The sequence below is a fragment of the Epinephelus moara genome, chromosome 2 (assembly GCF_006386435.1).
Source record: "Epinephelus moara isolate mb chromosome 2, YSFRI_EMoa_1.0, whole genome shotgun sequence".
Classification (NCBI taxonomy): Eukaryota; Metazoa; Chordata; class Actinopteri; order Perciformes; family Serranidae; genus Epinephelus; species Epinephelus moara.
The window spans coordinates 31496259-31523694 of NC_065507.1; the positions used below are offsets into that span (position 1 = coordinate 31496259).

Here is a 27436-nt window from a genome sequence, read left to right on the forward strand (position 1 = left end):
TTCCAAAATGTATTTTCCTTTTTACTGTAGCCAGCCAAGAATTTTCCACACACATAAATGCTCATACGAGACTGTATTCATGTTTTATGATTACTCTCTGGCAGATTAAAGCTTCAGATAGCTCAGTTTGAACAGGCCTCTGATGTGTTGATAATCGGTACATCGGCTCTGTTTTTGTAGAGGCTGATACACTTGTAGCCGTCAGCTGCTTTCATTTAGACAACATAATTTGTATTCTCACCAAAAAATATTAGAGTTTTAGTCCTGCAGTCACTTGGATCCATGAATCCCTTTATATTCCAGGCAGACACAATGACCTATTAGGTAATCCCAGGGATTTTAAGGGAAATGGGCAGTTAGTCTGAGTTTGCCTCGCAGAGAAAGAGCTCTGTAAATGATGATGAGTTGGCGCTTTATCCGCCTTTATCCTGTTCATTGTAGAGCTTTCTGTGGTCTAATACAACACTAAGCTCGGTGGTGGGGTAGTGCAGCTAGCAGCCTATAACCTTGCAGACTAGGGGAAGAAAAAGATGGAAAGCTTTCAATATATCTTTCAAGATTCTTTAATCCCCCCCTCCCCAATACTTTTAAGTCACAAACTAATTTTCTCATGTGGCTTTGGAACAGTACAACCTGGGTGTGCACAGTTGGTAGTAATGTTGTTACAAGCCATAAAACAATGCCTGAGGTTTTATGTCCTTTAATATGTGTGTTTTTATGCCATTTTTGCCATTCTCCCACCCAGAGGAAAGTTTGTTTACACGGTCCTTTAGTGCAAATGGTAACGGCCATCAGGGGGATGGGGGTATTTCTCACTGTGGACTCCTCTGGCCACGGATAATGAGGGTTTGCCTGCAGGCTGTAATTGCATCTTTATCACGTTAAAGGTTTCTCCTTTGTTCCAAGTGAACAATTGTCTCACAGTCCATGTGAGTCTGCTTTCTCTCTTCTAATAATTCTGAGAAAGGAACTGCAAGGGTCAGTTTTGTTTTGATCCCTCAAGATGTTCATTATGTCCATTAGCACCTCCTGTTTTACTGTGTTAATATTGTCTTTAGGGGCACACTGTAGTTCCACAATAAATAATTATTAGAAAATTACTGATGAGCAGACCTCTGTTATCTGAATCCTAGTGTGGTGTTTTGTGTTTGCATGCGTAATGGTTTTGTGTGTGTGTGTGTGTGTGTTTGTGTGTGTGTGTGTGTGTGTGTGTGTGTGTGTTTAAGCAGTCATAAGGGGCACTGACTCAAATGCTGCTAGCACACTGTACCTCTAAATCAAAAGTCAGATGTAAAATTAGCATTTGCATAGTTTAACAAAGTGCTTAGTTATAATTAGCAGGGGAGAGTGATTTTTTTAAAAGCTTTTCAAGTTGGTAATGTCTTGTTATGGTTTGTGGCTGAAAATACCACTCAAATCTAATTTGTAGCAATGACAAAATAGGCGCTGTAAAAGCAGTAATTGACTTATTAAAAGATTTTACCTCCAGTTTGGTCCCCTGTGGTCATATTTGAATTGGCTTGGCTAATAAGCCAGGAATACATGGCTATTGTTCGCTGTTCGCTCGTTGCCCATACCGCTAAGCCTCTCTCTCTTTTTTTCTTAACATAATAGTTAATAAAGAGGTTAACATTTCAATGAGATTCGTAATAAATCTGTCAGTGTTTAATTTCTTTGAGCTTTCGTCTTGTCATACTCTCCCTCGAGTTCATGAGACGTGGGTAATGTCCCAGGCTCTATCACAGCCTGTCAGGGAGGTCTTTCAGCTGCCACACAAAAGCGCCAGCAGAGCTTTACTGTGGCTCTGTCTCTCAGCCTCCTTCGTTCCATGAATGCATTTATTCCTACACTGCACTTAGGTAGAATAAAAACAGCATATTGACGCCATATGCCTTAAATCATGCCTTGAATATGCCTTGAATAATTTTGTGGAGTCTAACTTCCTGCCTGTAGCCCATAGTAGTGTGGCAATAACACAACATGTACAACAAGGGAAATATAGTAGCTTTTACAGTTGTATCAAAATAGTAGCGCTGATATTGTTGCCATCACTGCAAGAAGTTCCAGCTGTATATTTTTTCCTCTTTACCCCTTTTGTGGAAGAAAGAGGTGAATTTACAAAAAGGAGAAGAGGCAAGGAGAAGAATAAGTCTGCTAAGGCCGCTACAATCCATGTCTTTTCTTTATAATGGACTTATTAGATTTGTATTGTCAAAAAGGATTGCCCCTTATGAGGTGCAGGAATTTCTTTTCAGCTGCCATCAGACAAGGTAGTGAAGCGTGGCTGCCTTTCCTTGACAATAACTCCTGGATTTGTCTTTTCTTCACCCTTGTTGCCTTGTCCCGTCACCGCCTTGTCTTCCCTTTCCATCCTACTTCCACCCCCCTTCCTTCCTTTCTGTCTGTCTTCCCCCACTCTCTTTTTTGTCTTTTTCTATGTCCCCGTCTCCCACAGAGATTTGTGCAGCGGACTGTGGTGGCCATGGCATTTGTGTCTCGGGCACCTGCCGCTGTGACGATGGCTGGATGGGCACTGGGTGTGACCAGAGGGCGTGTCACCCTCGCTGCAACGAACATGGCACTTGCAAGGACGGCAAATGTGAATGCAGTCCCGGTTGGAACGGAGAACACTGCACTATTGGTAGGATGGGAAGAAGTTTTGGCGTGGGTGGGGGACTCTGTGTGTCTACGTCTGTGTATCTGGGGTGGGGGTGGGGGGGGGGGCAACAAAGGCGTAGGCTGTCTGTCTATCTGCGTGTGTATGAAGTGCTGGGTGTGAGGGGAAGGGTCCAGTTGGAGAAGAGAGGGAAAAGCATGCTTAATTGAATTTGTGCAACTCGGTAAAGCATGAACAGGTTTACTCAAGGATCTGAGGCTTGCCTTCATGCATTTTAATGTGGGAATGTGCTAAGGTGTCCTTTCATTTTACTCATCCTTTTCCTCATCTCTTTCTTTTCTCCCTTTCCATTTACTATTTATTTCAAATACTGACATGTGCGTCATTGTGAGCCGGTCAACCACCACTTTTAGCTCTATGTGTATACTGACAATTGTTCTTTTGTAAACACTTGCAGAAGTTAAGTTTTCAAGACCTTGGCTGACTTAAACCTAAAAAGAAGTTTTGACTGAGTTTTCGTTGTGTTGCCAGAGAGTAAAGTCATTAAGTGTTCTGTTATGGAGTGGATTTTGTGATCCATTCGCAGAGTACGCCAGCAGAAGTTCATGGTTTGATAATGTTGGCTTATTTTAATTGTGTTAAAATCCTTCACTGAGAGAATAGTGAAAAGGTAGAAGGAGCTGACTGAACTTTGCAAAGTGCAAACTTGAAAATTTACTTTTAATATGTTTGCTTTTTGTAGTTCTGAAGAGGTGGCATTCCTCGTTGTAAGCATTTGTTTGTCATGAGGAAATAGTGACTGCAGTAATATGTAAATATTAGCAACAGCAGATGCAGCCCAGCTGTTGTCATTAGTAAGCAGTAGTTGACCTCTGTTTGTGACCCCTGCCAAAAGGATGGCATGGAGATATTTTTTAGTTATGGTGATGGATGTTTTCAAGTGTGACAGATCCATTGTAAAAATGTATCTTGAGCTCATTAAGACGAGTGTTTTAATGTATTTAGCTCCATGTTTCTTGATGTCAAGATTGTCAAACCTCCTCTAATCATCAGAGGAGACCATCCAGAGGACAAGCTATGTAATGCCTGCTTTGCAAGACTGCAACTTTACCATTATTCCCCTGTGTTGCATCAGCCCTCCTCTCTTCTCTCCTTTTTCCTATTTTTATTTTAATTTTTGTTTGTTGTATTGGTAGAAAGTAACTGAAGGTATTAACTTAAGTAGTGCACACATACAATTTTGAGAAATTGATTAGGGCCGCGACCTGAAAGTTGAAGATTCAAATCATCGGCCGGGGACCACTCAGTCGACTGAAATTCTTCAAGACGAGCAGTCACGTTTTTTTGTTTGTTCGTTTTTGTCAGTCAGTGTGCAGTGTACTTCTGGGGATGTTTCAGTCCGTAGATGTAGCTGCAGAGTGAATGCTCCTTGCTTTCACGCTGCTCTTGGGTACAGGCAGCTGTGGCCCCAGACCCAGGAGGACTCTGAGTGAGAGGGGGCAACTCCTCAGACGAAGAGATGCTTTGCCCGGTCAGGCTCCGACATAACGCTATCTTCTGCTGCCGCTTAAAGTAGTGACATTTACAATCACAGCAACTTAATACAATATAGTCTGTGGCTTTTGTTTGATATCTAGTGTCTGCAAAAAATGTTGTTGCGAATTGCTGATCCGTTGTTAGCATAGTTAGCACACATTACCTCAGAGAACTAACTTGGCTTGTTTACTTGTATTCATATATTTCTTCATACTTACAATACACTGCATTTTGTAGGAAAATATTTTTTGCTCCATAATTCATTTGAATGTTGTAGTTAGTGGTTTTACATACAAAATATGCAGCAGTCATTTAAATATGATGCATTCATCTGGGTTTAACTACCCAGCCACTGCTCTGTTGACACTTGCAACTTAGCATGGTAACTCACTCATTATCATTCTATGATCCAACCACTCAAGCATCAGAGAGGAAGTCGGAAGACAATGGCCATCTCTTCCCCTTCTGCCACAGCATTTCACTGAACAGAAATTTGCAACTCCCACACATCGAAGTCACAAGGGAGACGGGACAAAAGTTGAGGATGCCAGTCTTATAGGTGAACGCTTTATTCCATATTCAAGTAGATGAAAATATTGTTTTTCACACAGTATTCTCTTGCATATCTTGAAGCAGAGCTGCCTGAGTACAGAGCCTTGACTCAGTCTGTGAATGTTTTATATGCTGGCCTTACATTATTGATGGGCCTTTTATAAGTGCCATATTGAGATCCCCACTCCCTCGACAAGAATATTCCTCAGTGTCATCCATTAAGAAGCCAAAGATCTCAATTTAAATCAATTTTCATTATTGAGAGCTCTGCGTTGGCCCCATGCCCCATGCTGTGGAGCACGGGAGGTCCAATTTGGCCCCGCCATAGCAGAACCCTCTGGTGACCTCATCGTCTGCGGAGGTGTTTCAAGATTAAAAGCGCTTTTTGTTGAACATCCTGACCTCCTGTACGATATTGCTTGAGAGATTTAAGGGTGGTAATATGTGCATCAATCACGTTGCTTTTGAAATACTCCCCTGAGATATTCTGCCGATCCTGGCAGTTGATAAATGGGGACAGATTGAAATGTTCTTTCTCAAGATATCACTTTTTTTACCCTCTCTCTCACTTCTTTTTTTATTTCTTCCTCTCTCTTTCTCTGTGTTCCACAAATCCCCCCCGTCTTTTTTTCCTCCCGTCTCCACCCCTCTCCCTCTGTGTTGGAGCGTATTTGTTGTGCTGCTTGTAATGCATGATTTTGCTTCATGACTGCACTTTTCCTTTTTTTATTATTTACCTTTTGTAATGTAAACTAACACCTTGCCTTGCTGTCTTGTCATGGAAGTGGCACTGTTCAAACCTCCCTTATATGTCCTGTCTTTTATCTCCCAAGCTCACTATCTGGATAAGGTAGTGAAAGGTATGGCATTCCTCCTTCCTTCTATTTTGCCCTCCTCCCATTGTAACTCCAGCCAGCATTAACAAATCATGCACACACACCATGCTCTTCCCCTACATTGACATATGCAAACACAATGCACCTCTTGTTGCCCCGAACAACTCATTCTAAAGATCCCCACCTCCCATCAACTTTTTGCCATATTGTCACACAGTAATCTCCACTTAGCACTTTCGCACCTGGTGAGTCAACTTGTGCTGCTTTCTATATGTGTTGAATATTTGGTTTGTGTGCGGCGTTGCTTTCTCAATAGGGGGGTGTTGGGAAAGGGGCTTCATAACCTGTGCCATGCATTATGGATGAGTGTGCAGCTGTGAGCAGGGCCTGATAGGTGCTGAGGCCGCATCCTCTCTAATTAAAAGAGTTCATGGTCTGGTTGGTGCAGGGCAAGCAGGGGGTGGAGGCTCTGCAGCAACCCTGCCTTTCTGCCTCCAGCACCCTCTCTCTCCCTCACTCTGTCCTTGGTAATGGACCACCTGGCATGAGAGCGGCTGCCAGAGGAGTCCTTCGAACACTTGCAGCCTCACGTTTGGAGCTGTTTCAGACAGGCTCGGGCAGGGCTCAGCAGGGGCTCCTCTCTGAAAGGGCTGCCAATTAAGTTGAACTGATGCCAACAGAGAGCGGATCTTTATTTATCCTTGTAATAAACATTCGGAGCTTACTAATCATCTGTCTACACTGGTCTAACCAAAGTTGTTTTGTCCATTTGCTCAATAAAAGGACGGCTAATGTCCAAATGTGTCTAAGAGGCAAGACACTGTCTAATGGCATTAGCTTTCAACTGTGAGTCCCTTTTTCAGGGAAAGAATAAAAAAAATTGAGACAAGATTATTTATTGTTCTTACATTTTTAGTGCTCTAGAATTGACCGCAATTATTCAATAGTCAGGACTTTTGTTGCTCCATTTGTTGTTTGCCTTTTTTATCAGAGTTCACAAAAACCCATGTTTCTACTTTAAAGTATATTTGAAAGGCTGCATTAAAGATAGCACAAGTGCAGGTTGCCATGGTTCATGAGTCATTCTTGGACAAGGATAGTCAACATGGATAAAAGCTTCATTGTGTTTTAATATTAAACCTGTAGAACAATAAATTATTATAGTGGTTTTCTTTATTAGATGACAGAACAGAAAAGAATCACAGAAAGGCTTGGGGTATTATTTTGGCAACTAAGCTTGGGTGGTATCTTCCTACCTCCCTGAAATTTCACAGGTGTATACAGTATTTGTGTGTGGCACTACCTGACCTCTCTTAAACAGAGAAATACAACAGCACAACTTCTAAAACCAAGTGTCTTTTTTACAGCACCAAGGCTAACTTTAGCTTAATTGCCTTGTTAACTCATCTCATAACCTGTAAAAAGCAAAACAAAACTCACCAAAACCATCTCAGTTAGTCTTGTTAGTCAGTTAGTTAGTTAGTCCACTGTTCCAACAATAACCAGCTCTGGCTTGGTCAAAATAAACCCTTAATTTACAGTTAGAGGTCAAATTAAGCTGTTGTCTCTCTCTGCTGTTGCTAGTCCTGTAACGTTATCCCCGCCACTTTCAGTCACCATGTTTGTCAGCTCAGCTGCTTGTTCCACCAGTAGAGATGATCTCTCATGGCTCTTGACGTGCAATACATACAATACAGCATCTAGATATGAGTTGCCATATGAGATATACCGTCTCACTATGACAGCATTGAGAATCATACCGTCTGGATTTCTTAATACTCGGATAAACTGTAACACCATGATATCGCCCAAGCCTTTTGGTAATATTTCTTAAGAGTTACTATAAATTGAAATTTACTTCTGTTCTTCAGTTTTTAAATCACCATTTATGTTATATAAATGTGCAATAATAATACTGAATGTTCAAATGTGGATTGGCTGTATTATGACTCATGTCCTGTTGACGTCCTTTCTGTGTGTTGCAACAACCAACATGCTCCGATGCGTTCCTCAGCTAACTATGTGATCTACAGCACCCATCTATTCTTGGTTCTGCCTCTACCTTTTAGCTTCCTAAATACTTATCTCTGTGTTTCCTTCCCATCACTGTTTCCTCTTTCATCTGATATTTCTCTCTGTAATACATTTCTCCCATTCACTGCACCCGTCTCTCCTCCTTTCTTGCTCTCTCATTCTCCCTCTCCTATTCTCCCTGTGTGATGTAAGAGCACTGAGACAGCCGCCCCAGTCTCTTTAGTTGATAAAATGGGTCAGCTTAGCATTCTCTCTATCAAGGCAGCTTGCTAACAACACAAACTGTGACAGACTCATGCGTTTGATATCTTGAGATGTTACCCTCTGCCTCTGCCTCATCCTCAGCGAGGGGATAGGAATCACAAGGTACCAGATAAATGCCAAACAGCCCTGGAAAAATGGGCAAGATAATCCTCTGATCTATGCCCTTGTGAAGACCTAACCAGAGAGAACCAGAGGGATGTCTCACCTGTCGGTCTGCTCCAGCCAGCTTTTAGATCCCCTGGGGTCACATGCCCGGGAACACAGCGCAGGCAAAGTCCTCCCCTGCATAATGCTATTGAGCTCATCCTTACACTCCTACTGTTTTATTTTGCATTCTCCTTCCCTTAATGACAGAACACACGCTGTCCCTGGAGGGATAATGTTATTGATTGCTAAAAAGAGTCTGGAGACAACTTATCAAAAAAAGAAAGCAAATAATGATATAAAGCTTTTCTCAGTAAGTAATGTAGTTTTGTTGTAGCTCATTCTTTTTTCGTAGATGACAGTAGCAGTAATGCTATGATCATAATGATGGTCACATTGGAAAAATCACATAAAAACAGATCCAATTATGTGCAGATATGCCAGCATATACACCACTGCTCTCATTATCCAGCTGTAGTAGCATAGATACAGGAGGCCAATCTATTGTAGTAATGAGTGAATATTGATTTAGAAGATCCCTCTTATCTGATTTTACTGCAAAGGGATATTAGAAGCTTCACAAAAGGTGTATCAAATTAATCAACTTCAGCCGAGAGTCATTATAGCCACCCTGACGCATTTAAAATCTTAACATGATTTTAGTCTGTTGTTATCAGAGAAATATCAGCAACAAACCATCGCCATTGTGTTTTATTGTTGGTGTTTCTTCACAAACAATACTGTAGTATTTATCTGTTACCCGCTAAACCTGCTTTATTTGATATTCTGTGCCGACCTCTGTCTTTGTCCTTTTTTGTTACACAGAGGGCTGTCCTGGTTTGTGCAATGGAAATGGTAGGTGCACTCTGGGTAACAATGGCTGGTACTGTGTGTGCCAGCTGGGCTGGAGGGGCACTGGCTGTGACACCTCTATGGAAACTGCCTGCAGTGATGTCAAGGACAACGATGGAGGTAAAATCACAAACAGCACACAGCAGTGCCTTCTGACACTGGCCAAGCATCAACAAGGACTCTTAACTAGACATGATTTGACTATAGAATGAACCACCTTTGTACTTGAGAATGTACTGTACCTGCTTTATGCTTTCCAGGCTCAGTTGTACTCTTATGCAGGTGAGGATGAGGAATGGCTTTCAGTCAGTCACCTGGACAACAGGTTTTTATTAAAAAGCAGAGTAGCTGGCCTAAGGCTCTGAGCATGCGCTGGCCCCAGGAGGAAGTCCCTGCTCTGCCCTCTAACTAGCCCCGAGCAGAGCCAGGCACACACACAGAGCCAGCCAGGGGGCTGCACCACTCTTGAGGCCAAGTGGAAGACGTGACTTCCCTTCTTCCAGACCTCATTCTGGGCTTGAGCTATGTGCTAGCATCCCTTATTTATGCAGAGACTGTTTGTCCCCCCATCACTGTGCAGGGACTACAGGGCTCTCACTGGCAAAGAAGGGGTGCTGCTGGGAATTTGACTGACTCCTGACAGCATGGTTTATTTTTATCACCCATCTGGCCAGATAGGCCCCTGAAAGCAAAGGGTAGTCCAATGACCCACTTTAGTAAAGTAAAGTGCATTGCACAGCAGCCCTTTCTGTCTTGTATTATTTCATCCAAATTACAGATAGAGAACCACAAGCAATCCTAGAGGTGTTTGAATGTTCTCCAGAACGAGGTGTACCTAACATGGCTCAAATCATGTAGTGAAACCACAGTCCAAATTAATAATGGCCCAATGACTCAAATATATATGCCTAGTTTCTTCTGCCAGGTGTGTGTCCAGGCTGTTGTTTAATTAGAGAGTGTGTGTCTTGTTTGACCTTGTCAGATGGCCTAGTGGACTGCATGGATCCAGACTGCTGTCTGCAGGCAACCTGTCACACCACCTCTCTGTGTGTTGGTTCCCCGGACCCCCTGGACATCATCCAGGAGACACAGATGTCCTCTACACAGAGCAACCTGCAGACTTTCTATGACCGGGTGCACTTCCTGGTGGGCAGAGACAGCACCCACATCATCCCTGGAGCCAACCCCTTCGATGGCAAGTGAGTGACTTGTGCATTACTCTTGCCAGACAGCCACCCGGTGCGACATTCTGTAACAAGACGAAAGCTGCTATTCTCCTGGGAATCAATATGAAATTGAATTCTCTTTTCTCTGCATCATCATTTGTTTTTCACGCATTGATTTCTTGTGAGATCATACTCATTCAGTTGAGTCAGTTACAGTAGTCATTGCTGGATTTAATGTGTTTCACATTTTAATTCAGCCTCTCAGGATGCGTGTCTTTGATTGTATCCAGAGTTGTTTAGCTCTGATTATTTCTTTTGGATTAAACAGTGATCTAGTCTGAATGTGCATTATGCTGTAGCTGACATCACTTTTTATTTAGGTAATGACATTTCAGGTGCAAGCACAAATCAATCAGTGGCCTTCATTATTAATGTAGGCCAGTGCAATTACAATGCTATGGTTATTGCACTGACAGATTGGAGCGTGTGTAGAACATTTGCTTTGTTTAACCCAGACGAAAATATCTGTGCAAGGGAGGGGGGAGGCAGCTATAGGCAACGGAGGCTAAAATGGGCAAGGACTGGTGGCGTGCAGAGCTAGAGGGATGATGGACAGACGATGATGGACAAACATAGAATGTGACAAAAAGCAAGGAGCATTCCCTTGCACCAAAGGCATCTTATATTCATGTATTGTGATTACTTTTACTGTAATCCATCTGAGGCCCACTCCCAAAGGCAGAGCTCACGACACCCCAGCCATGGAATCTGAGGCGCTTTCATATCAGGCAGGATGGCTGTCAAAGTCCCATAAGATTTCCCTGCCTCTCTTTCCCTTTGTCTCCGTCTCTTTTCATCTTTAATCGCTTGTGAGGCTGTGTCACCTTATTTGCATCCCACACTTGCTTATGGATCCCTCTCATCTTGGCTTATTATACTCCTGTGAAACAAACAGTCAAAACAAAATAAATCGAGAAAAAAATAAGTTGAGAATATTTCACTTTTTTGTCTCTGGTGATAAAATTGTATAAAATGATGTCAGAAACAGCAGACAAATAAAAAAAAAAAAACTTCACAGCATGGAGTTCTTATTTGAGGCTTTTTTTTTTTTTTTTTTTAACTTTTTTTTCTAAGTGATGGCAGAGGGTTGTAGTTTCAGAAATTACTATTTTTAGTCCAGCAGAGCTGATGCTTTGTTCTTGAAGGGAAAATCGATTTCAAAACTGTCCCTGCTCAAGCAGGATCATTTCCTTTAGTATAATTTGCAACACAACACATTTTAGTATCGGGTGCTCGTTGAGATGTGTGAATAATGTGCTGTTTGCAACCCGTAATGCTGTCCACATTACCCCATGTTTTTATATCTACACGGTCCGTACTCAGCATGTGGCTCTTTTTAGTTCTCAGTTAGTCATCTACATTTGAGCAAACATCAGTCGTCACTCAGTTTGCAGGTAGAAAAAAACAAACAAACTGCATGATTAACATCAACTTTCATCAAGCTCAAACTGCCTGTTTTTGAACTGTTTGTGGTAGTGTCAGCCGATACTTGAGAAAAACACTTGTAACACACTTTGTGACATTTTCCCTCATTGACATTTTTCTGGCTCTCAAGAACCACTCAACATTTTGCAGTTCTTCACTGGACAGAGGGGGATGCGTAGGGAGTTGAGTAATACTCTTGTCTCCGTCGCAAGAAGATGCAGCCATAAATAAGTAAAATCAAGAATCCAGAGATGAGCTGCAAGATTGGAGGCCTCGGCTCACCTAAAAATATCAGTGATAATCTATTATTCATGCTTGGTATTCATTCCCCACCCACTGACAGATATGAGCAGTTATGACAGGGGGCTCTGGGCTTTAGATGAGCCTTACAGGCACGGTCTCAGCATCTTTCTGATATGCCTGCCCTGGTCACCTGATCATCTTTTTATTGATCCATTAACCGCTTCCTCGTGCTAGTAGACATGTTGGAGTGCTATTTCTGATGTTTCCCACCACAGAAAGCTGCAAAGGTGCCACTGAATAAAGCATCTGCCACTGCATAAAACGTCTCGACTCTCCACCATGACACATAATACAAGAGCCTGCCAAGGCCCAGCAGTGGATGCTGACTAGAATAGTAAACAGGGACTTTGTCTGTGGAACAATTTAGGCAAAGATTGATAGCTGGCTTATAATAGCAAAGCAGAAGCCATTCGCTTCATTTACAAGCTTGCGCTTTTATTATTTTATTTATAACTAACTCTTTTATTAGCATTAGGCCATTAGTGTCAGAAAATCTTTTGTTTTCTTCGCAGTGCGCTCTATCTCTTTCAGCAGCATTTTATATTTGGAGAGTTAAAAATTCACATTGACGCCTCCTCATTTTACACTCCTCAGTGTGCTGGGTAACATACAGGCAGGGAGGAGAGGGCTGCAGTGACATGCTTGTATTTACGTCAGGGTTAGGCTATAATCAACTCATTTGCGTAGGTAATGATGTTTTTGTTGCTTCTGCAGTGATGGTACCTTTTATTAGCCTTGCTCATTCTAAATCCTCTCTACTGATGTCCAGCATGCATTTTTTATTCCGTCTGAAATTCTACTGAGCAGTGTAGTTTTCTCACAATTGCATGCTGACAAAGGGGTGTGTATTCCAGTTTTGTGACAAACTTTAACAGTGTGACTGCTGTATGTCTGAGACACTTATTTGTGACATTTAGTTTTTATCAAAGGTTGCTCAGTTTCATTAAAAGTATTCTGTTTCAGTTTGCAATAAATTGTTATAACAGAATTGTTCATGAAGCACTGCTGTAATTAGCTTTAAGTATTACTAGCCCCTGAAAGCAAAGGGTAGGAAGAGTAAGATATGTCATTTTCCCCTGTTGTGACACCAAATGGAGAGTCAGTTGAGTATGGCTTCATCACATCAAAATTTGGTGAAGTGGTGGTGGGTATCAGCTTCATGCGTTAACATCACTAAAATGACACTGATGGCAAAAACCACCCTAATTCTCAAATAGACTGAAGTTGTTTTCTCAATTGAACTCGGAATTCTGTCTGTCAGAGGTTTTCTCACCTACTGAAGATACTCCATTTGGTTTTAGCGAGGAGTGGTGCCTGGGTAGAGCAAGCAGGAGGTCAGGACATGTAGCCAGTTTTTAATTTGAACAGTCTCCTGTCATTCCTTGAAATTGTCCAACAATTTCAGCTTCAGCCCCCACCGACAGAAGTTACTGAATCTAATCATGTCTCCACTTAGGCATATTCGTTGCTGTCTTTGTGTAAATGACCCTTCGTCTTCACCCTCAGATGTTTGTTTTCTTCAGCTTTAGAGTGAGCGGCATGATAAAAACATCATCAACATGCCCACTTGCTCACTGTGAGTCCTTGCTCTGTTCACAAATGGGCACAATCGGACATTACACAGATTTTGTACCAGGGAGCTGGCAGGGTAAAGTCCATTTTATGTCTGATCCTACTGATTTAAACATTGCGGCTCTCACATACAGCTCCTCCAGGTAATGTCTAGATAATTTCAGGTTTGCAGAGCATGTGTTATCCATAATACTCCCTCTTTAAAAAACATAAACTAGAGATGATTTCCTGCTGAGTTTATTTTTCACCACACGTCCTCACTTTGCCCTCTGCGGATGATGCATGATAAACCGGAGGTTGGAGATATTGTGAAGTCCCTTTCGACTTTGTGAATCCTCTTGGACTAGTGAAATCTCATACGGAGGGGAAGTTTCTGCGGCGCATGCTTCACGCTTCCTTTGCTGCTCTTTCTTTCTGTTCTATTTGATGTCAATATTTAAATCATTTGTCTTGACAGCGAGGAATCATCTCCCCATGTGGTTCACAGAAGCAGGAAGGAGATAGTTCCACTTTCACAGCTCCATCTGAAGAAAATGTGGATGATTGCCTCTTCAAACAAGACTCTAAAATAAACTGTCGGCATGAATGATTAATCGTAGACAGCCAGGCCAGTGCTGGGTTAACTTTAGTAGTAATTCTATGTAAATGCATCCAGATAGATCTTTGGGTATGAGCCCGTGGATTCAGAGCAGTATCTCCTTGCTTGTTTACAGTGCAGTGGTGGACAGCCAAGGTCCTCTGAAGGAGACCCGGCCTAATTAACATAAAACTGGGTTTCTGGGGACCAGGATAGTGTGGGGTGAATGATCTTGCCTCTGGTAAGGACATGTTGAGGTCAGCTACTAACACACTAGTGTTAATTGTTTCCAGTACGTGGCAGTGTTTAAGACCCAAATGTATTAAAAATAGCCATGGTCTAATGAAGAAGTGGCAGCAAGGCATTTGTTAGGGGACCAATTTTTTGCAAACGACTACAGAAACGATGGCTGACCATGAGTTGGACCTCGCTAATGACATGGGCAGAACTCGACAAGGGAGACGTGATACAGCAAGGTCTCAACTCATCAGTTCAGTAAGATTAGGGGGTGAATTTGGATGACTTCCCACTATTGATTGGTGGGGACTGATGATCAGATCTAATTTATGCAGCTTCTGGAGACCTGATGTCAGTCTGGAAATCTGTCAAGGTCTTGATAACCAGCCAAGCAAGTCTTGCAATCTGCAGTCCTATTATTTCCCTCTCTTGCATTCTGTAATGGAAAAGATAAATCCTCTTTTTTTAATTAGAGCAAAAGCAAAGTAAAGCTTCCTTATCTCATTATCCTTCCATTCTGGATAGAAACCCTCAGAGACATCCTGGGAGGCGTTAGGTTGTTCTGTTTCTGTTATGGGTGTTTGTTTTTGTTGTGTACAGTATTTCCTTTTGATAACATCCATACGTAATCTATGGGGTTTTTTTTCCACTGTTTTTGTTGAATTTCAAAAAGTAATGGTACCTTTACCTGCCTTTCTCATTCCCATGCAGCCATGCTTGTGTCATTCGTGGACAAGTTCTGACCTCGGATGGAACACCACTGGTCGGCGTCAACATCAGTTTCATCAACAACCCCTCCTATGGTTACACAGTCACCAGGCAGGATGGAAGGTAAGAGCTCTCATCGTTTTACTGACACAGACACACACAAAAACACGCGCAAACAAGGGGTGCAATGCAAATGCCACGAACCGCTGCTTAAATATGCTGTACAGAGATGTGACAATGATATTTATATTATTGTCAAATAGTGTTGTTTAGCTGTGCTGAATTCTAATGATGGGAGGGAAAAAACACAGTTGCCACTGCAAACTGTGCTGCCATTGATCTGCTTTGTGCTTTCATTTGGTCCAATTTTGGAGTTCTCGGCTCAATTCCCAGAGAAATCAAACAAAGCCCTTCTGGTACACTCATAAGTTATGCTTCAGTAGCAGCAGGGAGGGGAAAGAATAAAATATGCCAATTCAAAGCAGCTCACTGGGGCTATGAAACATAGTGCAGATGGACATTATTTATTTGACAAAGGAAGATTTAGAGAATTAATTTAAGTTTAGGCCACAGACCTGCAATTAATTTGCTTTGTGTCTTTCTCCTCTCAGTTTAGCTGAAAAATGACCTGTTTCGCTGCAGATTTCATGGGTGAAAAAAAATAGTTGTGTGGTTGTTTCAAATCCGTGTCCATCAAGTAATACAAATAAATGCAACGCTTTACAGAGATCATTACCACTATCTTGCTCAGATAATTCCACATAACTTCTCCCTCGATAAGATACAGGAAACCCTGTCAATAAACACAGCTTCTTGTTTCATTGCGCTACCACTGGAACCCATTTGGAGAAAGTGTTGAAGTGTACTAATGAAACAAGTGGAAAAAGTCTGAGTTCTCTGTTTGGCTTTCTTTGAGCAACACTATGCCAGCTGCTTTGGCACCAGTAGATTTTCTCAAAGAAATCCAGACAAAAACCTCAGACTGGTTTTCGATGTGTTTCTTGGAGTGAAGGAGAAAGGCCTGAGAGAAAAACGTTGTCTTTAAAAGTTCTTTTCTGAATATAGTTTTAGATCAGATGGCACACACATACAGTACACACTCACAACCTCCAATCCCTCTGTATCTCTCATAGTAGTCAGTGTTAGTAAGGCCTTGTGGCAAACCGAGCCCCCCCCACCACCACCACCACCACCACTGCAGCACAGCATGAATTGGTGTTTGCTCTCGGAGCCCCACTTCCTCCTGACGCTTTTATCAGTCACTGACACTCTAAAGGCCCACATCTTTGCCGCAGGTTTGATCTTGATCATTCTTGCTTCTCTTCATTCCTTCCATCTTCTTGTCAGTCTCCTCTTTCCCCAAGTTTTACAAAAATCTCTCATCTCCACCTCATCATCTTCACCTTCCTCACTTATTTCATCTGCTCTCCATCCCTTCACGCTAGTCCTCCTCCAATCTCCCACTGCCCTTAAGCCTTTCCTTTCTGTGCACTGCTCTTTCACTTATTTCCTGTACTTTGCTTGAGCCCAGGTCTCATGTCCTTTCCACTGCACAGGCTTCCCTCATCTCAATCCTTCCCATTTATGCGTGTCCCATTTTTCTTATGCATCACTCCGTTTTTTCCTTCGCAAAGCTCGATACTCTTTTCTCCCTTCCAGCATATGTGTAAACACTACTCCATCTCCGAGGTTCCCCTGTAAACATGCCCAGTCTCCTGCAACTCCCCTGCAATCACTGTAAACTGGCTCAGTGCAGCGTGAAATCAGAAATGCACCTGTTCAGCCACTTAGAAATGGGAAAGCTGTCTCAACTCATTTTTATGATGTGTTCTTTATTGTCCAAGGGCTTAGTTTTTAAATTACCTTTTCCACTATCTTGAAAAGTTTTCCGGCCTAAACAAAAGAGGTTAGCCTAGTTTCTTTACCGCTGTGTAGCCATTTTCTGACTGGCTGAGCATTGAGACACACCTGTTCCCTTTTTTGCTTTTCTGCAATAATGAGTAAAATGCTAATGTGGATTCCAGCTCATTACATTGTTACATGCTAGCATCTCTGTAGAAGCCAATATAAAAATAGGAAATCCAATGTAGAGCTGATTGCTTTGCAGTATCTTAAAAGATCAGTAATGTCCCAAGATAGCACTGTTTAATCACCACATCTACTATGTACTGTACTTGTGATTATTATTGCAATTTATGTGGTAGATTTTCAAACACGGCATGCTTGTCAAAGGAAACACCAATGAGTCATTAACTTTAAATAAGATTTATAAGGGACTACAGACATACTCAAGTTGGGGCCAAACTAGTGAATAATTGGTGAGGAACAAATTCTAGTTTACTTAAGCCCAGCATACACTGTACGATTTTTAAAATCTTGTTGTTAATACCAGCTCACACTGTACGAGTGAATTGTCTGCGATGTGCGGCCAAAGCTCACGATGTATGTGCTCACACTGTACGTTCCGATCATCAAGCACGATCAGAGAGCTCACACTGTACGGGTGAAAACGGCTCGTCGGCCCCTGCTGACTGTCCTGCCCGTTGACAGCTGTCAATAAAGATACATTTGAAAGCTCCGATTTGTTCTGGAAGTGCAGGACAAGCGGTTTGCTTTGATGATTTGCGCTATACTGTGTGCCAAAACGTCCAAAAAGAAGAGGCGTCGGCGCATATGGACTCGCAGATGGTTTGAGAGACGTGGACAGTATGGTTTGTCCATTTTACAACGAGAGTTGGAGGTAAGCCGGCTACAGCCGGGTGCACCCTCTGTGTGTGTGTGTGTGTGTTACCTTGTCTAGCGCGCTAGCTTGTATGTTTGTTGCGCTTGCTTGAAAATGAGAGCAGAAAAAACTTACCAGGCAGCTGAAGAATATTGGCTATCTCCTGCCAGCGTTTCTCTCGTTGATAGCGGTCGTGGTAGGTGGAAGAAGAAACGTCGAACAGGCACTCATACTGTTGCCACAGCTCAACCAACCTGGCCTCCATATTTACAGTCCACCGACGCGTCGCCATGGTGATCTATGTCTTCGCGCAGGCGCAGTGAGGGATAAATGCACAGACGTTGGCGAATCGGCTCGTGGCTCTGCTTCAACTGTGCGAATGTCTGTGCCGGCCGACCAGAATTTCTGACATGTCAGAAATCCATCCGACAGTCCGACCGCGGTTCTGGAACAGATGATTGCCCCCCTGTACACTGCATGGCAAAAGACGCATGACAAAGCGGAAATCCGGCCCGAGCGTCGGCAGGTCGTGCGTCTCAAAAATCGGGTCAAAGCTTTAGACCCACATCAAAGGTACATACAGTAGAGTGCCTACCTTACCATACAATCCTTACTCTCTTTCTAAACGTGTGTATCCTTAATTCACATGAAAGTCCTCCTCCACTCAAAAATATGTTTTTCTTAAAATGTTTGAACTTGACTAAACTGACTCGTATCTATGCAGAGTTTTTCACTAGAGAGGTGTTTTCACATTCCACATTGTCTGTGCCCTCTATGTAGGCTGGGCAAGCTAGGGTAGGTACATCACTAATACAAAAGCCAATCCTTTTCTTAATAACGGTAGCGCATTTCGACCGGGAACAGTCTTTGACACAACAATGGCAAAGAAACCTGAAACCTGCAGCGCCAAGCGGACTTGTTAGCACAGAGAATGAGATTTTTTAGCATTAGCAGAGTGAAAGTTTTGACAGCAAACATGGTAGACGTGACCCTGGAGCTTCCTTCCGCTGTCTACCAAAAACCTCATCATAGCAGATAATATTGTATGTTTCACAACCATTAACGCTGTGTCAGCCACTGCCAGTTAGCCTACAAGCTAACAAACGGCATAAATAAAGAAAAGATGCTAACTACACTTAGCATTCCGATACAGTATGTCTGCCAGTTGCAGATTTTGGTGCACAACAGACTCCTCATCTGAGTCTGCATCTAACTTAGGCTCAAACATGTTTGGCTGAATCTCTCCTTTCTGCTACTTCTACCACTAACAACAGCTAACCACAGAGGCCAAATCCAGGGTTTTGTTATTAGGTGAGAAACCATGTTAAACAAAATATTACTCAAAGTGCACACATTAGGTGAATACCTGGCAGTTTATTATAAGGATACATTGGCTTAGAAATGATTGCATATAATTTGCATGAGCCCCGCCAAGTTCATTGGCAGGGTTAACTCTTTGAGCTTGATGTATTCCCGGAGGGCGCAAGCAAGAAAGGCTGTTGTAGGTAGCTTAATAACTTTTGTCACATGGCTTAAGGCTGTTGTCATGATTGATAACAGCCAGTGAATCCTTTCATCGATTGGCCACGCTGCCCATGGGTATCTGTCCAGAAGTGTTTTGAGTGTGCATAGCCTAAGCCTGCTAGGTGTCATGCAGGCCGACCGGCTGCAGCTATATGGCTAGTGATGGATCATGGCAGCACAATGGTACGACTATCGCAGCCCCCATCAGCTCTGCAGCCTCCGTACGAGTGGACAAGCTCACTCCACACACACCTTGCCAAGGGCAAAACACCAAGGGCGGAACAAACCTTTGTTTATCGCCACAGCCAATCAGATGTTTAACCTCAAGGGAAGTTAGACTGAGCAGATTATTTATCGAGTTGTTAAAACCAAGTGGGAGGTTACCTAGTTTGGAGGCTACTATCTGGACCTGCTTCTTTTCCTGTAATTTGGAAAAAGATGCTTCCCGTGTGAGGATGAAGCCCTGTCCCAGGGGCATGTAGGTGACCAGGTGCTAATTGGCTCTTAGAAAGAAGTGACAAGAGCTGCAGAAATCCAGTGCAGGTGCCGGCATGCTGTTGTCACCATGCAGCAGTTACAGATGAGTGCAGCCTGTTTACTGAGACCCGCTCAGGTCAGACCAGAGGCAGAGGCCCTTAAATGCAACAGTAGATGGGATTGCATTGCAGGGCTTTTAGACTGATGTTAGAGTGGACAGCCTTCATCCAAGGGATCGATAGAGAAGTGGCGGCTGCCTCCATCCTGCAGCACAAATCTCTCTCTCTCTCTCTCTCTCTCTCTCTCTCTCTCTCTCTCTCTCTCTCTCTCACACACACATATAAATTTGAGCAGTGCATTACACACGCATGGTGGTGAAACAGTCATGCCTGAACTTACAGCATGCATCTACTGCTTTGCATTCTTCAAATAAAATCTACAGATTATGACATTAATTAGGAGATGTGCTTCTAACACTGTGATTAATCATCCTATTGTATTTTCAGTCTGTGTGTGCCTGAAAGATAATGCTAAATAGTGAAACAGCATCATTTCTTAACAGCCTTCATTTATTAAAACACGGAATTTATTACTGTTTGATCTGTTATAACAACACTTAATTAGAAAATAGTCATTATATTCACAGTAAATTGCCGCATGGTTTAATCCCCAACACACAACAGATTACATGCATTGCTAATGGGAATTTTCACAGTATTTATATAAAAAATATATAATCCTCCATCTTCACTCTCTGTGAACGAACATTCATCCTCCCTGACATTGTGCACGTCTGTGTTCCAGTTTTGACTTGGTGACCAATGGGGGCATAGCCATAGCCCTGCACTTTGAGCGAGCTCCATTCATCACCCAGGAGCACACTCTCTGGTTGCCATGGGGACGCTTCTTTGTCATGGATACCATTGTCATGCGGCATGAGGAGAATGACATCCCTAGCTGTGACCTCAGCAGCTTCACCAGGCCCAGTCCCGTGGTGTCTCCGGCTCCGCTCACCGCGTTCGCCGGCTCCTGCACTGAAAGGCGGACCGTCGTTCCCGAAATCCAGGTGACAGCTCCTCACCCCACTCTCTTGACTGCCCTGCAGGTTGTGATCTACATGGGTCTCTTTCCTCCAAATGATTCATGCCACACATCTGGGAGAGACCCTGAAGACTATTCATCAAGTACAAGCGTAATAGTAACTCTGGCTCATGGCAGTGCTGTGATTTTATCTCTCCAGTGTAATTGGTCTGCGGAACTTGGGCGATTTACAATGTGCATTGTACTGTATCAGTTTAGAGTGATGATGATTACATCGCACACAGAAAACAGCCTGGACCATTTTTAATTTCTCCTGGGTTTTAGTCTCCCAGATTAAACATATAAGCACCATGGAAAGGATTTGCTTTGATATTTCATGTACATATTTTTGATATTTGTCTACATGTATCTTGTTGGTGCACACATGTACATAGTCTTGCGTGCATAGGTGAATGTGTGGCCACTGTATGTCTAGCAGGCATCTGTGCCCTTCTCTAATTACTTTGTCTCCGACTTTGCTCTCTAAGATTTATGGCATATCAGTAAATTTAGTGTGCAGTGCTGTCTATTTATAGTTGCCTTGTCTTTGCTGTTCCTTGAGCTGTAGGAGCAAAATACTGGGACATCATCCAATTTACACTTGTCCTCATAAAAGGAAATTCTGATCAATTAACCAAGCATTGCCACACTCTGTGAACATTTAAAAAGAAACGCATCATAAGTGACATGTCCTCTGACCAATGTCGCTTTGGGTAGCTGTTTTAATTGTTACTTTACATCTTGTTCCGTGCCGTGTTGACAGGCGACAAGAGGTCACTTAATTAGAGCAGAAAGAAGTTGGTCAACCAAACCAGTGCTGTCGACCCTTGATCCTAAATATGAACAATGTACAATGAGTGCTGACCTACTGTTGTGTGTCATTAAGAGGTTGCAGGTCTGACCTTAGTAGAAACTCCCAAGGCCACAGCATTGTCTCTTACTAAACCCACTTTTATTACTCTATATATTATTGGACTGTGCAAGCTCTGAGCTCAAGGGCACTCTTGCGATGCCATTGTCATATAGACTGCAGGGAAGACTATTGTCCTAATGAAGAATTCACTATTATTAATTCAATTATGAAAATACTCACTGGAGTACGTAATGAAGAAATCCTTCATTGGATTCCCTGTAACGCATGAATATAATTGTCCTCTAATTGATGTCCCTAATCTTCCCATGGGTTCATATATTTGGTTGGAGGCAAGGCTATGAAAAATATGTGACAAAGGTTACTGACCAGAGGAATGATAAACTGATCATCTGCGTGAAATAAAGGACACGCAGAGGCATGTTATCAATCCTAACTTAAACACAGAAGAAAATAGATTTCTGATCCCTTTGTTATTTACAGCTCCTGTCAGCTAGCTTCAGGGTTTATGTTTGCTTTCTGTCATTTATAAGGTTTTTCTGTTTTGTCTATAGTCTCTGCAGGAGGAAGTGCCCATACCAGGGACACATATGAAACTCGGCTATTTAAGCAGCAGGACTCCGGGTTACAAGTCAATACTGAGGGTGACCCTCACCCACTCCACAATCCCCTTTAACTTGATGAAGGTGCACCTCATGGTGGCTGTGGAAGGCAGGCTGTTCAGAAAGTGGTTTCCTGCAGCACCAAACCTCTCTTACGACTTTGTGTGGGACAAGGCTGATGTCTACAGCCAGAAGGTCTATGGTCTGTCTGAAGCTTTTGGTAAGTGATCAAGTACATACTGCAGATTTCATATAATTCATTTGTTCGCTTCTTTATTTATTTTATCCAGAACATGTGTGGTTCACTAATGCTGCTTTTATCTTTTCTTCTTTCCCTAGTATCTGTGGGTTTTGAGTATGAGTCATGTCCAGACCTTATTCTATGGGAGAAGAGGACTGCTGTTCTTCAAGGCTATGAAACCACTGCCTCCAAACTGGGAGGATGGACTATAGACAAGCACCATGCTTTAAATATCCAAAGTGGTGAGTCAAGTAATCCCTTTTTAAATTCCTATCCTAAACCACTCTTTCATTAAAACACCCACTCAGAAAATATTTTTATACTAAAAGAAATCTTTATTTTGACACTCTTCAGATAATTTCTTGAGTTTTAAAATCACAGTGAGGTAAATATACTGGTGTGCCAGGGAAGTTGTATGAGTTTAAGGAATTTTTCTGGGATTGTCTTTCAGCCATTAAGAAGAAGTTAGCATATTGCAGGTCACTACTGTACATTATTATTGGTAAAATTACATAACTTAAAGCAATACTTTAATTTACAGTGAAAACAGGCATCACATTCAACTATCAGGGTTAGGTTTATTTTTTGTTTGGCTTTATGAAATTAAATCCCATTAGGACTCAATAATAGATTCTTTAAAGTGAACATTTTGTGGTGCAAGTCTTCTGTTCCCTGCTCCTTATCGCATTTCTGCATGTGCCCAAGACTGCAGATAAGCACCACCATGGCCATGCCTTAGATGATGCTTTTAGTGTAGCACTGAATTGTCCTCCCTGCCTGTAGCATTTTGAGGCTTTTTCAATTCAGCAGTGTCATGTAGCCTCAGATAGATCTGACTTTTTTATTACCGCTGTCCATTTTTAGGTGAGGGGGGTCAATTTTCCTATTGCCAGCAAATTACTCCTGAAAGGCAGGAGTAGGAATGAAAAGAGAACAACTTAGGGCAGCTGTCACTAGCTGGGCTTTACAGTCTGTTTGTGTGTCTGGAAGGGCTCATCGGAGGAGATGAGGCATACTTATATGAAAAGTGCTCAGGAGGGTGGCAGTTTGACATGTCACACTAAACCTGCTGAGTCCCAACGTGCTATCCGGAGGAGGGAGAGAGCTGCTACTTGCCCCTTCACCACCTCCACTGCCAGTTCTTCCACCCCATCCCTTCCTTTGGCACCTCCATGTCTTGTTCATGCCCAGCATTTTTAAAATAATTCCTAATTTAATTGCTGTCAGTCTGCTACTCCCAGCAGCAGCAGCCCCTAAGATTAAATCAAGTCCCAGGAAGGAGATGCTTGGCTGATCTTTTCTGATAGACCAAATGTTGTGCTGCTCAAAGAACTCAGGTCACAAAGTACCATCAGAAGCAGACAAACTACTGCAGACATGCAGATGCTGAATTTCAAATATGATTATATTGATTGGGCAGCAGGAACATCTTTACATTAACATATTTGAACATTTTCCAAGAGTGGATTGGCAACACTAATGGAAACATAGTGTGCATGTGTGTGTGGATGCATGCCTGAGTGCCTGCACATGAACTGTATTCACACAGCTCTATTCAGAATCAGAATCAGAATCAGAATAACTTTATTGTCCTCAGAGAGGAAATTTGTCTTGAACAACAAGGCGGCTGCGGCTCACAATTTAAAATACAAACGACATTCACGAGACGTAGTATTCTTTGTTCATGTGCAAAGCGGGTGAAGTTAGGAGGGCAGGCAGGATGGCATTTTTAATCGGGGCAAGTCCTTTTCTTGTGATTGTGCCTGTGTGGTAATTTTCGAGCTCCAAGAGATTCCACTTGTGCCAAGGGCTTTTTGGTCCACATTTTGGCGTGAAATTGCACTTGTGTTTCCATCCGCTAAGACCACCTCTTACTGCAAACACGGGCACACAGAGCAATTTTCATGGCTTCAGTTAGCCAAGGTGCGCACACAGACCAATTCCAAATTCCATCAGATTCTTGTCTGTGTGTTGACTTTCACTCTCTTTTAAATATTTAATCTAATATACATTTTAAACAGCATTAAGAGATCTTGAACTAGTGGGAGACAACTTACAGCGCTGGAATAGTTTCAGCTTACCAAGTTCCCATGAGTAAGCATAGCAGAAACACAGTGACACAAGCACCCTGTTTAATCCTTTTCCTCACCACTTGTTAACTGCACTGCACATTATTACACACACATCAAGCAGCATGGGTATCTTAATTAATTGATTAAATCTTCTAACATGGAATTTGCAAACATATTAATACAGTCCTCCATGCATCTCTACACACCAGACTGTTTATATGCAGATTACTGCAAGTGTAGACGGGTCTGGAGCTCCTTCATGTAAATGTTGCAACATTTTCTTATTTGAGCAAAATTCCACACAGTATTTCGTCTGTATAATCAAATCAAACTTCTGTTGTGTGAACAGGATTAATTGGAAACTAATTAGCTAATGCAATAATGTGAACTGCATCAGCAATTTGCAAAAGTGGAATTGATATATGCACGTAAACATACCTAAATATGACTAATTGGGTGCAAACTCTTTAAACGCTGGTGTAAAAAGTACAGTCAACAATTACTATTGGTAACACATTTCATATTTTCGTAGTTGTCTACTAACTGCATATAATTGTCTTAGGTTTGTGTACATCATTAGACATGGACAGGATCTAAAATGCATTTTATAATGTAAATCAAACTTGAAATGAGACATCGTCTACCTTTGGTATTATATTTTGGTGCTATATATTCATTATTGGAGTGCTGTAGATAAAGCCCCTTGAAGAATTTTTTTTCTTGCCAAAAAAAACCTAGCCTGGATGTACTCCCTGGCTTGTTAGGAAAATATCTGCTGCTTTCAAAGAAGATGAGAGAAGCTGATTTGACTGCCTGTTGTTAAAGGTCTCCGCTGGTTGCCACAATTGCAGAAATTTGCTATAACCACTTGGTCAAATTCGTTTTCACTTGCTCCACTACACTCTAAATAAAAATGGCGCTAAACAGTACCCAAAAGCAGTTCTTTTGGCTTGTAATCATAGGGGAATCTGGTTTGGTGGCGCTGTTCTATATAGCACCTTTGTCAAATAGTACCTTATTCAGTTTTAGGTGCCATTTAGCTAATCTACGTTCTGTAGATTTCACGTCTCGTCATATGTTTGCCACAGTATAAATGGAAAAAAAGGAAATAAAGAAGGGTTTTTGTTTGATTTTGTTGCCCAGCCTTCACACTCTGCTCAACCTAAACAGGTTGCAGGTGTTACTTTGTTCTTTCCTGTGCCCTCATCAGGTATTCTTCACATGGGCAACGGGGAGAACGTCTTCATCTCCCAGCAGCCTCCTGTAATCGGCAGCGTGATGGGGAACGGGCGCAGGCGCAGCATCTCCTGCCCCAGCTGTAATGGCCTTGCTGACGGAAACAAGCTGCTGGCCCCCGTGGCTCTGGCCTGTGGCTCAGATGGAAGTCTGTACGTGGGCGACTTCAACTATGTGAGGAGGATTTTCACCACAGGGAATGTCACCAGCGTCCTGGAGCTCAGGTAACAGAGGAGTAGCCTACTAACATTCACTCAGGACCATGAGCTCAGATGGGCTTGCACACAGGTCATAAACCACTGAGGTCGATTGAGATAGACAGAAATGCCCTAAAGGCCCAGGATTGATGGTCCTGCCTGTCTCATTCACCTGTATCAGCTGGAGTTTGGCCCTGAAAGGGGCTGAAGAAAATGTAATGGGGTCTTAACAGAAGATGCTTCAGGAAAAGATTAATTTCTTTGTCAACTTCAGCAAAGACAAAGGTTTGAGTCGAAAAGAAATATGGTGTTTGTCAGGATTCACTTTTACTTAATTCTGTCCACTAACAACTGTTTTTTATTTCTATCCACTAACAACTAACATTTCCTCTCCTTTCTCTTCCTTTCTCATTTTCCGCTGCCTTTGGCAAACAGAAATAAAGACTTCAGGCATAGGTAAGCCTTACAGTATTTGCTCCTATTATTATAGAAAAAGGTACGGTCCAAATTGTGTGTTGAAGTGCCCATTTGAGTCTATTTCAGACATGCACTTCTGAGCAGCAAAATGATCATATCTTGAAATACTGACTGGCTGCATAATGATCATCTTCATAAAGCTGTTGATTTAGTGGTTTATTAATAGTTTATGATCTTACTTAATCCCTAGATTCAATGCTTTGTTCTCTGCAGTGTTTTTGCATCTGCATGTGTGCTTGCGATCTGAGGGAATGCAGCTGATTGTTGGCTCAGTAGAGACTGCACTTTTCCTCAGGATTGATACCGGGGGTCAAATTACATTATTCATAAAGTAATCATGTACTATGCTTTTAATGTATCCCTTTAATTAAAATGGTTGTGGAATTGCCATCTGTAAAAGGAATCTCAGTATGGATACAGAACATACATTGCATTGCCATTTTATTAGGTACAGCTCGCTCAGCCCAGTCACCAGAAGAAAATGTTGGCATTGTACATTTCTGCAAACCACAAATACATTATGTTTGTATGTTTAATACAAATCATATATATGTTTCTAATGTGACATAGTTCTGTTTACATTGTATGTGTGTATGTGGAGGGGATGGTGGATGGCGTGACACCTAGGTGAGACACCTGCCAAGCTGCTGACCACTGTTAGACACCAAGAAACAGCAAAACTGGTTGTGTTTTTTGCAACCAGTTCCTGCTTGACAAGTGGCTTTTTAGGCACCAAATGTGGGTGTTTTTTAGCAACCCATCATTTTTTATTTATTTATTTTTTTAGGAAAAGCAATTGCTATTGAAAGAAACATTGCTGCATTTCCTGTCAGGATAGTGCCACAAAAACTGGGTGTTTTAAGCCAATAAAGGACCTTTTCCTAATCATAACCAGGTTTTGTGCCCAAACCTAACCAAAAGTTAAGCACAGCGTTGCTGAAAGATAAGGATTCAATGCATCTGCTAAATAATAACTTACAAATGTAACGACTCTGAGGGTGGCCTTGCTACATGCATTTGAACACAACCATACTGCAAGAAATCCAGTCCTTTA

The 27436-nt window shown here is 42.2% G+C and overlaps 1 protein-coding gene across 9 annotated transcripts in view; it reads left to right on the forward strand.

The window, feature by feature from the left end:
• tenm4 (teneurin transmembrane protein 4) overlaps positions 1-27436 on the forward strand; it is a 178494-nt gene that overhangs the window by 108039 nt on the left and 43019 nt on the right. For 6 of the 9 annotated variants that reach the window (XM_050072306.1, XM_050072323.1, XM_050072318.1 and 3 more), the window contains 9 exons: positions 2456-2641; positions 8809-8955; positions 9818-10034; positions 14887-15006; positions 20411-20672; positions 22112-22379; positions 22499-22642; positions 25683-25932; positions 26341-26361. In XM_050072306.1, the coding sequence (XP_049928263.1) occupies positions 2456-2641; positions 8809-8955; positions 9818-10034; positions 14887-15006; positions 20411-20672; positions 22112-22379; positions 22499-22642; positions 25683-25932; positions 26341-26361 (1615 nt within the window). The remainder of the gene's footprint in view (positions 1-2455; positions 2642-8808; positions 8956-9817; positions 10035-14886; positions 15007-20410; positions 20673-22111; positions 22380-22498; positions 22643-25682; positions 25933-26340; positions 26362-27436) is intronic. The other 3 variants (XM_050072313.1, XM_050072322.1, XM_050072364.1) reach the window with 1 other exon arrangement.